At 45.1% G+C, this 15,294-nt stretch overlaps 3 protein-coding genes across 6 annotated transcripts; all 3 read left to right on the forward strand.

The window, feature by feature from the left end:
• The first annotated feature begins 95 nt into the window (after window positions 1-95).
• Window positions 96-3,819, forward strand: LOC137893843 (tubulin beta chain). Its single transcript, XM_068739283.1, has 7 exons — window positions 96-205; window positions 955-1,063; window positions 1,983-2,093; window positions 2,180-2,424; window positions 2,517-2,839; window positions 2,939-3,283; window positions 3,402-3,819. Exons 1-7 carry the CDS (start codon window positions 149-151, stop codon window positions 3,550-3,552), a joined length of 1,341 nt encoding a protein of 446 aa, XP_068595384.1. The 5' UTR covers window positions 96-148; the 3' UTR covers window positions 3,553-3,819.
• A 1,838-nt stretch (window positions 3,820-5,657) lies between these two features.
• On the forward strand, window positions 5,658-9,698 carry LOC137893872 (tubulin beta-4B chain-like). Of its 4 annotated transcripts, XM_068739322.1 has the most exons (8): window positions 5,658-5,779; window positions 7,193-7,301; window positions 7,376-7,378; window positions 7,858-7,968; window positions 8,055-8,299; window positions 8,392-8,714; window positions 8,814-9,158; window positions 9,277-9,698. In XM_068739322.1, the coding sequence occupies exons 1-8, from the start codon at window positions 5,723-5,725 to the stop codon at window positions 9,428-9,430; spliced, it is 1,347 nt and encodes a 448-aa protein (XP_068595423.1). In that variant the 5' UTR covers window positions 5,658-5,722; the 3' UTR covers window positions 9,431-9,698. The 4 variants fall into 4 exon arrangements, with proteins under 4 accessions (XP_068595423.1, XP_068595422.1, XP_068595421.1 ...); XM_068739321.1 differs by lacking the exon at window positions 7,376-7,378 and having other exon boundaries at window positions 7,193-7,321; window positions 7,866-7,968; XM_068739320.1 differs by lacking the exon at window positions 7,376-7,378.
• A 2,182-nt stretch (window positions 9,699-11,880) lies between these two features.
• Window positions 11,881-14,357, forward strand: scamp5a (secretory carrier membrane protein 5a). The gene is made up of 6 exons (XM_068739950.1): window positions 11,881-12,033; window positions 12,229-12,397; window positions 13,269-13,425; window positions 13,517-13,618; window positions 13,969-14,086; window positions 14,169-14,357. The coding sequence occupies exons 1-6, from the start codon at window positions 11,881-11,883 to the stop codon at window positions 14,355-14,357; spliced, it is 888 nt and encodes a 295-aa protein (XP_068596051.1).
• Window positions 14,358-15,294: the final 937 nt, after the last annotated feature.

The raw sequence follows: 15,294 nt of genomic DNA on the forward strand, positions 1-15,294 counted from the left end.
GTTTGAGTGACATCTAGTTTGTCCAATTGCGTTTATCGGAAGACTCACGCGATCGTGCGCTCTCTGCGTAGTGCGTATTCAGTTTCAGTGCTGCAGAGTGAATGACCTATTTGCGTCGTCGTGTTAACATTTTAACGGTTCTACTAAAATGAGGGAAATTGTCCATCTTCAGGCGGGCCAGTGCGGCAACCAAATTGGAGCGAAGGTGAGTATTTGTTTTCGTTTAAAATTGAAGACGCCTCGCTGAACAGAGCGAACGAGGAGGGAGAGAAAGAGCGGCCATTACCGACTAAAATAACGGGGTGTACGGACCAAGGAGGGTGTGGCAAATTAGCGCTGAAGCTAGCGATAGCCTCGTTCGGCTTACGTCACCTACTGACTTCAAATTGGCGCATAGGTAAATCATGCTGGTGAACTAGCTCATTTAATGTCAAATGGACGTCGTGGGCAACAGTGGCTCAGTCGGTTGGAATTTGAGAAACCGGCCTGACCGGATAAAATACGGTTTGTTAACTGGAGAGTCAGTCTACCGCCACAGTACTGCTCAGGCCTAAGCACCCAAATTAGTAATACCGTTTTCTTATTACCTGTAGAAAGGGGGGAAAAAAGTCAATTTGATGTGTTACTGTCCTGTCCCAATAAAATACTGTTTTTGTGACACATAATTTAAGAATTTAGCACTGTCAGCTTCAAGCACTCTGCTTAATGTTACTGTATTTTTAAAGGGATACAGAGAAGACTGTTCTGGTCAGCAAAATAACTCCTCAGTGCTACATTGTTGGTGTGTTTCTCAGATTTTGATGTGAAAAATGTAATTGTGTTTGAATAAAGCTTTAATTCACTGGTTCAAATCCCGGCCCAGACGAGAAACGGGGTTTTGACTGGTGACAGAGAGGGTCAGTCTATCTCCAGGGCCCTGCCAAGGTGTAATTTCATTCATTGCGCACGTCGTAGTTCTGGGAGGTGATCAGTGATGAACATGGCGTCGACCCAACCGGGACCTACCATGGAGACTCCGACCTGCAGCTGGAACGGATCAACGTGTACTACAATGAGGCAACAGGTGAACTAAACTCTGCCAAGGTTTCAGGTTCTACACTGTCTAAGAGGATTGATGATATTCAATAGCACTTGTAGGTGGTGGTGGGTATCACAACCGTCCTGCAGGAGGTCGTTAGAAGAAACTAGGAAACAGTTTGCAGGCACTGGAGCCACCTCATTTCCACGATGCAACAAAACAAAGAACCTTTAGCTGATGAAAAGATCCCAACAACTTGAGATTTAGCTTTTACTTGTGTTTCATATATTTGTATGTAATGTAAGCAAATGACTATATATGTATATATATATATATAGTCATTTGCTTACATTACATACATTACAATGACTATATATGTATATATATATATATATAGTCATTTGCTTACATTACATTTTTTTTTTTTTTTTTTTTTTTTTGTGGATGATTTATGTACGAAGGACTTTCAACGGAAACAAGCCCGCAAGGGCTTTTTTGAAATGCTCCTCTTAGACAGGATGTTTGACGTTATTTGTACTGTAATACATGCTACTGTGTGACTGTACTTGTACTCTAACATTCTATCTAATAAATATATTCATCATCATCATATATATGTATATATATATGTATGTATACATACATATGTATATATATATATATATATATATACATACATATATATATATATGTACAGATGGGGTTTGCTCTCCAATAGTTTGCAAAATAATTTCTACATTTTAAGCCAGACCTAGCAAATTTGTAAAAATGTACTTCTGTTATTCAGATCCCTAAAATGTGCTCAAACGCTTACGGACCTTAACGCCTCGGCTTAAAAATGCATTTATCCGTTTGTGCACCATTTAAAAAGACAGAGTTGAATCCAACAAGACAGGTGGAGGCAGTAAGTCAGTGATTGGTTCAAAACATTTTGTTTCATGAATATTTAAATGTGTGTTTTCAGGAGGGAAGTATGTTCCTCGTGCCGTACTGGTGGATCTGGAGCCAGGCACGATGGACTCTGTGAGGTCTGGCCCCTTTGGGCAAATCTTCAGACCAGACAACTTTGTTTTTGGTGAGAACTTTCATGTATCTGCATGCATGATGAGGTGATTAGATTTTGATCCAGTTGGTTCTAATGCCTGTGTTTTCCTGTAACAGGCCAGAGCGGCGCCGGTAATAACTGGGCTAAAGGCCACTACACCGAGGGAGCTGAGCTGGTGGACTCGGTCCTGGATGTGGTGAGGAAGGAGGCTGAGAGCTGTGACTGCCTCCAGGGATTCCAGCTCACTCATTCCCTTGGAGGAGGCACCGGGTCTGGCATGGGCACGCTACTCATCAGCAAAATCCGAGAGGAGTATCCAGACCGCATCATGAACACCTTCAGTGTGGTGCCGTCACCTAAGGTATCGTACAGAGCATTGCATTGTTAAATGTAACTGTTTTGTTGTTCCCTGTTACTCCCATTGTCTCCTTTCCTTTGGGTCTCCTACTTCAGGTGTCTGACACGGTGGTGGAGCCGTACAACGCCACCCTGTCTGTCCACCAGCTGGTGGAGAACACGGATGAGACGTACTGCATCGACAACGAGGCGTTATACGACATCTGCTTCCGTACACTGAAGCTGACCACGCCCACCTACGGTGACCTGAATCACCTTGTGTCTGCTACAATGAGTGGTGTGACCACCTGTCTGCGCTTCCCTGGCCAGCTCAATGCCGATCTGAGGAAGCTGGCAGTCAACATGGTGCCTTTCCCAAGGCTGCACTTCTTCATGCCGGGCTTCGCTCCTCTGACCAGCCGTGGCAGCCAGCAGTACAGGTAGAGCGGCGAGAGACGGCTTTTTGGGAGTCTCTCAGACTCAGAATTTTGTGCTTTTCCCATTTGAGATAATCTTTATTGAATTATTTCTTTCTACAGGGCGTTGACAGTTCCTGAACTCACCCAGCAGATGTTTGATGCAAAGAACATGATGGCGGCTTGTGACCCACGGCATGGACGGTACCTCACAGTAGCAGCCATCTTCAGAGGCCGCATGTCCATGAAGGAGGTGGACGAGCAGATGCTGAATGTCCAGAACAAAAACAGCAGCTACTTTGTTGAGTGGATCCCCAACAATGTGAAGACGGCGGTCTGTGACATTCCTCCTCGTGGCCTGAAGATGTCCTCCACCTTCATTGGCAACAGCACAGCCATTCAAGAGCTGTTCAAGCGCATCTCTGAGCAGTTTACTGCCATGTTCCGCCGCAAGGCCTTTCTCCATTGGTGAGTAGCGGATGAATGATGCCAGGCCAGTGCCCGAAGCCCCCGTGTTTCTGCTCGTCAATCACATTTGTCAAAACACAATGTCAATGCGTGTTATTAAATAAAGTTTGTGATTCAGGTACACTGGCGAGGGCATGGACGAGATGGAGTTCACAGAGGCTGAGAGCAACATGAACGACCTGGTGTCCGAGTACCAGCAGTACCAGGATGCAACTGCTGAGGAAGAGGGCGAGTTTGATGAGGAGGAGGGTCAAGAGGAGGATGCCTAGCATGTCCTTTGTATTACTTTGCATCGGTTAAGGTTGGGTAAATGGTTCAAAGTTCTGCATAATTGACCATTCTCTTAATACCAACATTTTGTTCTCTGATAAGTCATGTAATTGTTGTCCAGCCTGTGGCGGCGGCAGTGCTGACACTTCTGAATGTCTGTTCTGTGTTGATTTATGAATGGCTTTCACTGCTCGTTCTTCTGCCACTCTGCTTATCAGATTTTGACTCCAAAAATGTTGTTTGAATAAAGCTTTATTGATGCTTCACTTTGTGGATTTCTACAGGTTCATTTATTTTTAAAATGTAAGAAACATTTGATGTTCAGACCATATTCACATTGTGACAATAGGAAACTGAATTGGTTTTATAAATATGAATCTTAAAAATAATTTCCCTGCTGCTTGATTGATCAGAAACTGCAGGCAATGATTATTAATATACAACTTTCTAACAGGAACATGAGACCATAACAGTCAAGTCATATATCGACACCAGCTTTGTCTCGCCCTGGGTCACACCTTTCGCTTGTCTCCGGTGGGGTATCAAGAAACAATAAGAGACTGGCTGCCATGGAATTTCTGTCCAGGGACAACAGATGAAAAATAGCCTTTTGGCTAATTCTGGCACATTGACAGAAATGTTTATTAATGTGCGCTGTCCCTGTTAAATAAACGAATCATTCATTTATAATGGAGCAGGTCATCTTATTGATGGCCCGACCCAACTGCGAGACGATCGTGTGTTCGGCCATGCCTGTCTTCATTTGGTATTTATCTGTCGGGTTCAGAGACATACAAATGCGGATGGATGAATGGCAAGAGGAGAAGCTGCCACTAAAAGATGTCTTACCCACAAAGGAGCTGCAGCCAAAGTCCATGACCCTGACGCCAGGAACATCAGAACTCAGCTCGACAAAGATGTTGTCCATTTCGGTGTCTCTGGACAACACCCTTTGACATCATGTCCTGGGATGAAGATGGATGAAGAGATGTGAGTTGATCAAAAAGGGAGTGCTGCTTTATCTCAAATATTTTAATTCAAAGGATAAACTACACGATATAGAAATTAAAATGGAACAACAGCTGGAAACTCGGTGTCATTGTGTTTAACTCATTGAGTGCCAGCCATTTTCAACTCACCTATGCTGAGTGCCCCAATTTTCCCGATTTTTCAAGATCCACAGAATATTATTTATTATGACGATGCAAATGCCGAACTCAAACAAAAGTTTGTTTCTACTATTTTTCGTTCCGGAGTTATTGGCCGTTGAAGAGAGACAGATTTCAATGTCATGTTCTTGAAATTATTCCATTGTAGGATTTTTTTTTTTATGTTAATCTTAATTCTGTCATACAATCAAGCGGCTGAAATGAGCTTCCTCCGTAAGGTGGCTGGGCTCTCCCTTAGAGATAGGCTGAGAAGCTCAGTCATCCGGGAGGAGCTCGGAGTAGAGCCGCTGCTCCTCCGCGTTGAGAGGAGCCCGATGAGGTGGCTCGGGCACCTATTTAGGATGCCTCCCGAACGCCTCCCTGGTGAGGTGTTCAGGGCACGTCCCACGGGAGGAGACCACGGGGAAGACCCAGGACACGCTGGAGAGACTATGTCTCTCGGCTGGCCTGGGAACGCCTTGGGATCCCCCCGGAAGACCTAGAGGAAGTGGCCGGGGAGAGGGAAGTCTGGGCTTCCCTGCTTAGGCTGCTGCCCCCGCGAACCGGCCCCGGATAAACGGAAGAAGATGGATGGATGGATTAATTAATGAATTAAACAAAGGAAGGTTGTTGTTGTTTCACATCTTAAACCACTTGAAACTAGAGATTAACAAGGAGGAAAGTAGCATTTTGAGCCGCAAACAGGTTGTGTTTGGTGCTCTTAGTCAAGCTGATGTTTCAAAAAACCTTGCTTTTCGACAAGCCGTAAAGCTGGTCGTTAGTCGTGCCATTCTTCCAAGGAAACGGAACCGCCATCGGACTACCCAATCAAAACTCAATATGACTATCAACCAATAACATGTCTTCTCAGGTTTGAGTGACATCTAGTTTGTCCAATGGCGTTTATGGGAAGGCTCGCTAGCTCACGCGCTCTCTGCGTATTCCAGCAGTTGAAGAAGTGCTGTAGACTAAGAAGGTAGTGTTTGCTTCGTCGTGTAAACGTTTTTACATTTCTACCAAAATGAGAGAAATAGTTCATCTTCAGGCGGGCCAGTGCGGCAACCAGATTGGAGCGAAGGTGAGCATAGTTTGTTTTTGTTTAAAATGGAAGAATTCACTCGCTGAACAGAGCGAGAGGAGCCGTTGGCAACTAAAATGGCGGGGTGTGCGGACGAAGTTCGACTTAGGTGGGTGGTAAATTATCTGAATTAAGGCTGAAGCTAGCGATAGCCTCCGTTGGGCATATGTCAACGGCTGATTACAATTTAGGTAAGTCATACTGGTTAGCTAGCTAGCTAGCTCATTTAACGTTAAATGGACTTCGTCGTGGGCGGCAGTGGCTCAGAACGGAAGTGTTAGCTGGGGAGAGTCGGCCTACCTCCACGGGACTGCGGAGGCGTACGCGCTTCTTCCTCTTTCGGCTTGTCCCACAGCAAATCAACCTCCAAGTCGAGTGCATGCTTGATTCTGGCATTTCATCACGCCGGATGCCATTCCTGCCGCAGCCCCCTGCATATAGCCGGGCTTGGGACCGGCTCGTGGGAGACACTCGCCCGTGCTACCGCGGAAACGCCCAAATTAAAAATACAGATTCCTTATTACCAGTAGAAATGTTAAGGCTGTCTGTTGCGCCATTAGCACTGTAGATGCGAGGGGGGGGTGGGGGGTGTATTTGATGTTTTATTGTCCGGTCCCTATAAAATATAGTGTTTCTGTGACGTAATGTATCACTAACCAGGTAAGCGCTGCTGCCTCACCGCGAGAGGGCCGCAGCTTCGAATCCGACCTGCGGCCTTGTCGTGAGGCGTTTGCACGTTCTCCGCGTGTCTGCGTGCGTTCTCTCCGGGCTTTCCGGCTTCCTCCCACTAAAAACGTGCCAATTAGGTGAATTGTTTACACTAAATTGTCCACAGGTGTGAGTATGGATGCCATGAACTGGTGGCCTGTCCAGGGTAGACCCCGCCTTTTCGCCCATTGACTGCTGGGATGCGACCCAGTAACGGATAAAGCGGTTTTATTTAAGTAAAACAACATTTTATATCAACGGATACAGAGAAGGTTGTGCCGGTCAGCAAAATAACTCCTCGGTGAGACATCGTGTGTAATTGTTTGAATAAAGCTTTAATTCACTGGTTCAAATCCCGGCCTGGACACGATCCGGAGTTTTGACTGGTGATGAGAGGGTCAGTCTATCTCCAGGGCACGGCTAAGGTGTAATTTACTGTGTTTAAGTGAATGAATATCACAAACTTGTATGCAGTGTGGCTCATTTTATAGTTGTATCTGTCCTTCTGGTGCTATGTAATGCACGCTTTATTTATTGTTCATGTCTTGTTTTTTGATTTATTAAATGTGTATATTAACTGGGGAAGGGGCTACCAATGGAAATTAGCCTTTCAGCTAACTCGGGTATATTTACTTTCTGTTAGGAAATGTTGATTGTCCCTTTTTTTTTTATATATAAAATAAAATTTGAATTTAAAAATTGTAGTTCTGGGAGGTGATCAGTGATGAGCATGGCGTCGACCCAACCGGGACCTACCATGGAGACTCCGACCTGCAGCTGGAACGGATCAACGTGTACTACAATGAGGCAACAGGTGAACTAAACTCTGCCAAGGTTTCAAGTTCTACACTGTCTAAGAGGATTGATGATATTCAATAGCACTTGTAGGTGGTGGTGGGTATCATAACCGTCCTGCAGGAGGTCATTAGAAGAAACTAGGAAACAGTTTGCAGGCACTGGAGCCACCTCATTTCCACGATGCAACACAACAAAGAACCTTTAGCTGATGAAAGGATCCCAACAGCTTGAGATTTAGCTTTTACTTGTGTTTCATATATTTGTATGTAATGTAAGCAAATGACTATATATATATATATGTACAGATGGGGTTTGCTCTCTAATAGTTTGCAAAATAATTTCTAAATTTTAAGCCAGACCTAGCAAATTTGTAAAAATGTACTTCTGTTTTTCAGATCCCTAAAATGTGCTCAAACGCTTACGGACCTTAACGCCTCGGCTTCAAAATGCATTTATCCGTTTGTGCACCATTTAAAAAGACAGAGTTGAATCCAACAAGACAGGTGGAGGCAGTAAGTCAGTGATTGGTTCAAAACGTTTTGTTTCATGAATATTTGAATGTGTGTTTTCAGGAGGGAAGTATGTTCCTCGTGCCGTACTGGTGGATCTGGAGCCAGGCACGATGGACTCTGTGAGGTCTGGCCCCTTTGGGCAAATCTTCAGACCAGACAACTTTGTTTTTGGTGAGAACTTTCATGTATCTGCATGCATGATGAGGTGATTAGATTTTGATCCAGTTGGTTCTAATGCCTGTATTTTCCTGTAACAGGCCAGAGCGGTGCCGGTAATAACTGGGCTAAAGGCCACTACACCGAGGGAGCTGAGCTGGTGGACTCGGTCCTGGATGTGGTGAGGAAGGAGGCTGAGAGCTGTGACTGCCTCCAGGGATTCCAGCTCACTCATTCCCTTGGAGGAGGCACCGGGTCTGGCATGGGCACGCTACTCATCAGCAAAATCCGAGAGGAGTATCCAGACCGCATCATGAACACCTTCAGTGTGGTGCCGTCACCTAAGGTATCGTACAGAGCATTGCATTGTTAAATGTAACTGTTTTGTTGTTCCCTGTTACTCCCATTGTCTCCTTTCCTTTGGGTCTCCTACTTCAGGTGTCTGACACGGTGGTGGAGCCGTACAACGCCACCCTGTCTGTCCACCAGCTGGTGGAGAACACGGATGAGACGTACTGCATCGACAACGAGGCGTTATACGACATCTGCTTCCGTACACTGAAGCTGACCACGCCCACCTACGGTGACCTGAATCACCTGGTGTCTAATACAATGAGTGGTGTGACCACCTGTCTGCGCTTCCCTGGCCAGCTCAATGCCGATCTGAGGAAGCTGGCAGTCAACATGGTGCCTTTCCCCAGGCTGCACTTCTTCATGCCGGGCTTCGCTCCTCTGACCAGCCGTGGCAGCCAGCAGTACAGGTAGAGCGGCGAGAGACGGCTTTTTGGGAGTCTCTCAGACTCAGAATTTTGTGCTTTTCCCATTTGAGATAATCTTTATTGAATTATTTCTTTCTACAGGGCGTTGACAGTTCCTGAGCTCACCCAGCAGATGTTTGATGCAAAGAACATGATGGCAGCTTGTGACCCACGGCATGGACGGTACCTCACAGTAGCAGCCATCTTCAGAGGCCGCATGTCCATGAAGGAGGTGGACGAGCAGATGCTGAATGTCCAGAACAAAAACAGCAGCTACTTTGTTGAGTGGATCCCCAACAATGTGAAGACGGCGGTCTGCGACATTCCTCCTCGTGGCCTGAAGATGTCCTCCACCTTCATTGGCAACAGCACAGCCATTCAAGAGCTGTTCAAGCGCATCTCTGAGCAGTTTACTGCCATGTTCCGCCGCAAGGCCTTTCTCCATTGGTGAGTAGCGGATGAATGATGCCAGGCCAGTGCCCGAAGCCCCCGTATTTCTGCTCGTCAATCACATTTGTCAAAACACAATGTCAATGCGTGTTATTAAATAAAGTTTGTGATTCAGGTACACTGGCGAGGGCATGGACGAGATGGAGTTCACAGAGGCTGAGAGCAACATGAACGACCTGGTGTCCGAGTACCAGCAGTACCAGGATGCAACTGCTGAGGAAGAGGGCGAGTTTTATGAGGAGGATGAGGGTCTGGAGGAGGTAGCCTAGATGCCTAGCATGTCCTTTGTATTACTTTGCAACGGTTAAGGTTGGGTAAATGGTTCAAAGTTCTGCATAATTGACCATTCTCTTAATACCAACATTTTGTTCTCTGATAAGTCATGTAATTGTTGTCCAGCCTGTGGCGGCAGCAGTGCTGACACTTCTGAATGTCTGTTCTGTGTTGATTTATGAATGGCTTTCACTGCTAGTTCTTCTGCCACTCTGCTTATCAGATTTTGACTCCAAAAATGTTGCTTGAATAAAGCTTTATTGATGCTTCACTTTGTGGATTTCTACAGGTTCATTTATTTTTTAAATTTAATGAACATTTGATGCTGAGACACTCAAGTCGCTTGTTGAACCTGCTCAAAGGATCACTTGATTGACTGCGTTATGTACTCAAGGTGACGGCGCCACACAGCGCACAAAACGGGAAACGCATTACAATCCATTCCATTTACACGTATTTGGCTTCGTTGCGCATCCATTGCAGAGGAACTCGTCTCACCTGCAGCTGTTGATGTGGCCGGAGAGACGCTGGATCAATCGGCTGTGGATAAACAAATCTATACTGCCGTCAAATGACATCGAAGGCATGTCGGATGACATCCAGCAACAGACCACAGCTCGCACTAATTAATACTTTCCCGGGAAACAAGATGGATGCGGAAAGCGTTGCCAAGCAACGAAGAGAGTCAGCTGTTATGAGCGAGTTTCAGTTTCTGTCTTTTGTTGCTGAATATCCTCCTACCTTTCAGCGCTACCTGTCTGTGGGCGTGGCTTCTCAGCGTGGGTTCGGTTGAAGACAAACCAGACTGGACACTGAGCTTGATCTCGCAGATACTCTGTCTAATACTGCAGCCTCTCGTCAGGAGCGTTATATGCCCCCAGTTCTCCCATTGGTTCCTCCACACTCAGGTTGACCTCTGACCCCACTGTTACAGGGAGTCTTCAGTAAGCAAGAATGATCAGCTAAGCAGTTGTATCTTTTTATTTTGTGTTTAAAAGAGAAATCCTGAAGTTAAGACTTTTGGCTTAAATTGAAATGCATGCTAATTTGAAATAGAGGAATAATTCCCTGGCTTGCATTGTATTATCTTCATGAATGAAACTACTGGTTGTTAAATTTATTTATTTTTAAGTTAAAGTTTATTGTCTAAAGTGCAGAAATTGAAAAGCTCTTTATAGTTTGCTCTAATTCGGAGCTACGCTATTGGCTCTCTGCTGAAAAGGGCTCGATCCAGCAGCGCTCTGTGTTGCTGTCTGTCTGATCTTCCTTCTTTCCTTCCTTTCTTCCTGTCTTCCTTCCTTCTTTCCTTCCTTTCCTTTCCTTTCCTTTCCTTTCCTTTCCTTTCCTTTCCTTTCCTTTCCTTTTCCTTCCTTCCTTCCTTCCTTCCTTTCTTTCCTTCCATTTTGCTGGACATCTTCATGACTCTTCATCTCCCATCACTCCTAATAGCTGACACTACGTCTTCATCGTGTGCTAGCTGGCAGCCAATCCCTTCAGCACCGTGGACAGCGTCAGAGGGGCGGAGCTTGTCGACACATTCTGTTTCCTGATTGGCTGTTTTTTTCCGAACAGCAACAAATCCCGTTTTTTTGGTACTGTTCGAGTAAAGCCAACAGAGGTGCGTGCGCGTAAAGAACCGCATCTACGCAGGAATAAACGCAACAGAGTTAACGATCTGGATCTTTCCTCCAATGTGATTTATTGCCGATTGATCAATAGGATGCTATTTGAAACGAACGGAGAGATTTTAGCGACATTCTCGGTTTAACGGGGAGGTAAGACGTTTTGATTTCATTCTCAGGGTAGAGCTAAAGCGAATAGAGGTATTCTATTGAACTACACCCATCGATAGCTATTTATTCTGAGTTTGACCATGAGCTGTAACCGGATGAATCAGAAGCATCGATTTCCTGAAGGACGCTTCTCTGTCCATCATCCGTGAACACGACGCTCCGTGTCCCGCTGCAGCATCACTGCGATCCACGCATCTACATCCACATTTAAAACCACGACGCATCAACTGAACCGGGATCAGTTTGTTCTCTGTAGATGCCCTTCAGGGCTACAGCGCGTATCCACGGTCACTTGCACTGGATTAAGATTTTAAAAAAAAAACAAATATTGCGGACGATGGTTTTGTTTGACAGATTAAATAGCTAAACAAACAGCCTTTATTATTAATCTGTCAATTATCATGTCCTGTAGTCTCCGCGATCTGCGCTCATTGGTTCTGAACAGGCCTGCAAAGTCGAGACAAGGCCACAGACCCCCCCCCCCCCCCCCCACACGCGGATTAGACAGCTGTAATGTGTAAACGTGGAATACATATTCATCTCTGTCGTTTTAATAAATGCTGCACCAGTATGAGTGGATACTGTGGCCAAATCCTAGAACTATTTACAGCCTGTTATTCCTGAAGTGTGAATATGCACCAGTGAAAGCGAGCATGGAGGATCAGTGTCTACAGGGAGGGCAGTGTGGACGACAGAAGTCAAACATCTTTCCCTTCTTCGCCAGCTCGGTTGTCGAAGCTGCGGAGACTGAAGTTGGTGTCGCTTATTTGCAAGTGAAGGAAAAGCCCGAGAGTTCACCATGGCAGGTGAGCTTTCCTCCGATTCCACAGTACATGCATGTGTTTTTGGTAATGCAGCAGTCAACGTGGTCGGTGCCCTTCGTCAGTGCCCTGGAGTTAGACTTGCCCCTGACTCTATTCTCTGTCTGGGCCTGGATTTGAACCGATGACCCTCCAGCTCCCAACCCAAGTCCCAACCGCCTGATCGGCCCTTTCATAAAGAATAAATTGTCATTCTTCATTTTATGCGGCTATACCTTGTGTCCTATAGAAAACAACTTCCCTCCTCTGCCTCGATTCATCCCACTCAAGCCGTGCTTCTATCAAGACTTCGATGAGATCCCAGACCAGCGGCGCACCATGTGCAAGAGGCTCTACTACCTGTGGATATGTGAGTGCATCTGTAGTGTTGACCTCTTTTTGTTTTACCCAAAATACTGTGAAAGTCAAACAGTCCAGTCCACAGTGAAACCGGACCGACCAGTTACTCTGGATGGTCGTGACCCAGTTAGCGCCACCAAGGAGGTTCTATTTGAAGGCGTTTGTTTGTTTGTCTGTTACGGAAAAACTGCTGGATTGATTTTGATTAAAAAAATAATATTATTAATAATAATAAATAATAATAATAAGATTGGTCTTGATCTAACTTAGATCCAATTAAATTTTGAGAATGATCCGGAGACCTGTCTGGATGAAAAAAAAAATCAGGATTTTCCCATTTACTTATAATGTAGACTTTTTTCCAAAAAATCATATATTGTAAAATACACATTCAATTCACTCATCAAAAATCACAGTCATGAACTATCATGCAAAATGTTTTCTGGGTCTGATCCAGAATGAGCACAGGAAAAAACATTACATTTTAACATTAAAAGTAATTTATGGATTCAAAAATCAGTTAAAAATCCACATAATCTCTGATTTGCTTTGACTCTTCATGGTTGGTGTATAAAGACACTGAGAACAATCTAGAACCTTTTGATGATGATCCAGATCACCATGGGGATGGTGTGAATCCAATTAGGAGGGTAATGAGCTGCTTGGAGGAGGTTTGCGTTCTCTTAGTGCTTTTCTAGTTTCTGAAATATTATTTTACACATTACTGTATATATATATTTTTTCATTTTGAGGAACAAATTAAATTTAGTTCCTGCATCTTAAATAGAGAACTGAAACGTGCTGAGTAGTGAGTAATGTAGCCTGCGGCATGTGTGCTAAGGAGGTTTTCGTTTGTCATGATGTCATTACGCTCGTGCCAGTGAATTCCGCCACCCTGGCAGTGAATCTGATTGGCTGTCTGGCCTGGATGTGTGGAGGAGGTGGAGCGGCCAACTTCGGAATGGCCTTCCTGTGGCTCATCCTCTTCACCCCCTGCTCCTATGTGTGCTGGTTCAGGCCCATCTACAAGGCCTTCAAGTGAGCTGACTCCATCCTCACCTACAGACACCAAAAACTCAACTGTCGCCCCCCCACGTTTCAGTCAGTAGACATTTTGTCTCCTCTGCAGGACGGACAGCAGCTTCAACTTCATGGCTTTCTTCTTCGTGTTCATGGCCCAAGTGGTGATCAGTATCATCCAGACTGTTGGCATCCCTGGTTGGGGAGTGTGGTAAGAACGTAGATGTCTAGAATAAATACTGCAGATACGAGTAAACAGGATGATCCAGGATCTCGTCTGGAGCATCACCAAAATGTATTGATCTGTTTCTGGAAATATTTCCAGAAAATTTCCTCAAGATCTGTCTGTAACTTTTTGAGTTGTGTTGCCAAGAGACAGACAAACAAACAGATAAATGCTGATTAAAACATAACCGCCTCTGGAGGTAATAAAGAACAGTCACCGCCCTCTGTTTCCTGGAACACACATCAGTGATAACACCGAGTTTTAATAAAATGGAGCCGCTGATGCCGAGCGGTTACGTTACCGGTGTGAGACTAACTCTGTCGTCGTTCTGTCAGTGGCTGGCTGGCGACCATCACCTTCTTCAGCACCAACATCGGCTCAGCTGTGGTGATGCTGATTCCCACCATCATGTTTACGGCCGTGGCTGTTCTCTCCTTCATCGCCCTCTCAAAGGTGAAATATTTTTTTTCGCCACAGGTCTGCTCAGGTTGATATTTTGACTGAAAGAGTTTTGATGGTAAACATCACTTTGCAGGTTCATAACTTCTACCGCGGAAGTGGGGGCAGCCTGGGCAAGGCCCAAGAGGAGTGGGCCACGGGGGCCTGGAAGAACCCCCACGTCCAGCAAGCAGCTCAGCAGGCAGCCATGGGGGCCGCACAGGGGGCCGTGCAGCAGAACCAGTACTCAGCAGCTCCCACCTACAACTACGATGACCCGATGTAGAACTGAGGAGGGGGGGGGGGGGGGCGTAGGAGAGAGATAAAAAAAAGGGAGCAATTAAGAACGCAATTCAAAATTAGGTGCCGTTCATTATAACACTGAACTACCGGGATGCAAACAGCTTTTGGTGGGAGTCTAGTTTTATTGAATTCTGACACAAGGGAGTTTTATAATTTCAGTCAGTTCACATTTGAATGATGTTTTTTATTTATTTATTTATATTTCATGCTGATTTCAAAGGTGATACGTAACAGCTAAAACCACTGTCCTGATCTAGATTGGTTTAATATCTATGACGTACTGTAGCGGCTGCATGTTTAGTTTCATAAGCCTTGAAAGTCACTGAAGTCACTGAACACGCAGGAAATATCTTAGACCCCCCCCCCCCCCAAAAAAAAACACAAAAGTGGAAAAAAAAACGTTATAATGATCAACTAATGGAAAATTTGGGAAACGCTTCTATTTGTTGTTTTGCAGCGTTAGATGTGATGCAGATATCGCTCTAGCATCTGTAAGATAATTCAGAGGACATTTGCTGGAAATGGTGTGTTGCACAAAATCTAATTGTGAGGGTCAGACAGCTTCTCTTCCAGGCCCGTTCTTGAGCAGCTCGTCTGCGTCGGCAAACCTTTCAGTTTTGTAGGTTTGATTCTACCCGTGAAGCCCTGTGACTTCTTCCTCTGCTCCTCTGCTTGTCACTGCTGTTCAACCTTTCAGAGAGTCATCAGGCTAGTTACACTTTAGCAGATTATTTTCAGTGGAGGGGAGGGGGGGGGGGGGTCTTATGAAGCACATGGAGTATTCAGGATTGCTGTTCATTGGATAAAACATTCCAAATTAAGGTTATACAGGTTCAAATAGAAAGAAAACCAAGACACTTCCAGGTTGGACAGTAAATACTACTAATCATTGTTGTAAGTGGTCAAAGTGATGGATTTCT

The sequence above is a fragment of the Brachionichthys hirsutus genome, chromosome 5 (genome assembly GCF_040956055.1).
Source record: "Brachionichthys hirsutus isolate HB-005 chromosome 5, CSIRO-AGI_Bhir_v1, whole genome shotgun sequence".
Lineage (NCBI taxonomy): Eukaryota > Metazoa > Chordata > Actinopteri > Lophiiformes > Brachionichthyidae > Brachionichthys > Brachionichthys hirsutus.

Excerpts from the sequence above, each read along its gene's own strand:
- LOC137893843 (XM_068739283.1), top strand. The coding sequence starts at position 149 with ATGAGGGAAATTGTCCATCTTCAGGCGGGCCAGTGCGGCAACCAAATT. Across the intron at positions 1,064-1,982 it reads GTACTACAATGAGGCAACAG|GAGGGAAGTATGTTCCTCGT; the intron begins GTGAACTAAACT and ends GTGTGTTTTCAG. Across the intron at positions 2,425-2,516 it reads GTGTGGTGCCGTCACCTAAG|GTGTCTGACACGGTGGTGGA; the intron begins GTATCGTACAGA and ends CTCCTACTTCAG.
- LOC137893872 (XM_068739321.1), top strand. The coding sequence starts at position 5,723 with ATGAGAGAAATAGTTCATCTTCAGGCGGGCCAGTGCGGCAACCAGATT. Across the intron at positions 5,780-7,192 it reads GCAACCAGATTGGAGCGAAG|TTCTGGGAGGTGATCAGTGA; the intron begins GTGAGCATAGTT and ends TAAAAATTGTAG. Across the intron at positions 7,969-8,054 it reads ACCAGACAACTTTGTTTTTG|GCCAGAGCGGTGCCGGTAAT; the intron begins GTGAGAACTTTC and ends TTCCTGTAACAG.
- scamp5a (XM_068739950.1), top strand. The coding sequence starts at position 11,881 with ATGGAGGATCAGTGTCTACAGGGAGGGCAGTGTGGACGACAGAAGTCA. Across the intron at positions 12,034-12,228 it reads CCGAGAGTTCACCATGGCAG|AATAAATTGTCATTCTTCAT; the intron begins GTGAGCTTTCCT and ends CCTTTCATAAAG. Across the intron at positions 13,426-13,516 it reads CCCATCTACAAGGCCTTCAA|GACGGACAGCAGCTTCAACT; the intron begins GTGAGCTGACTC and ends TCTCCTCTGCAG.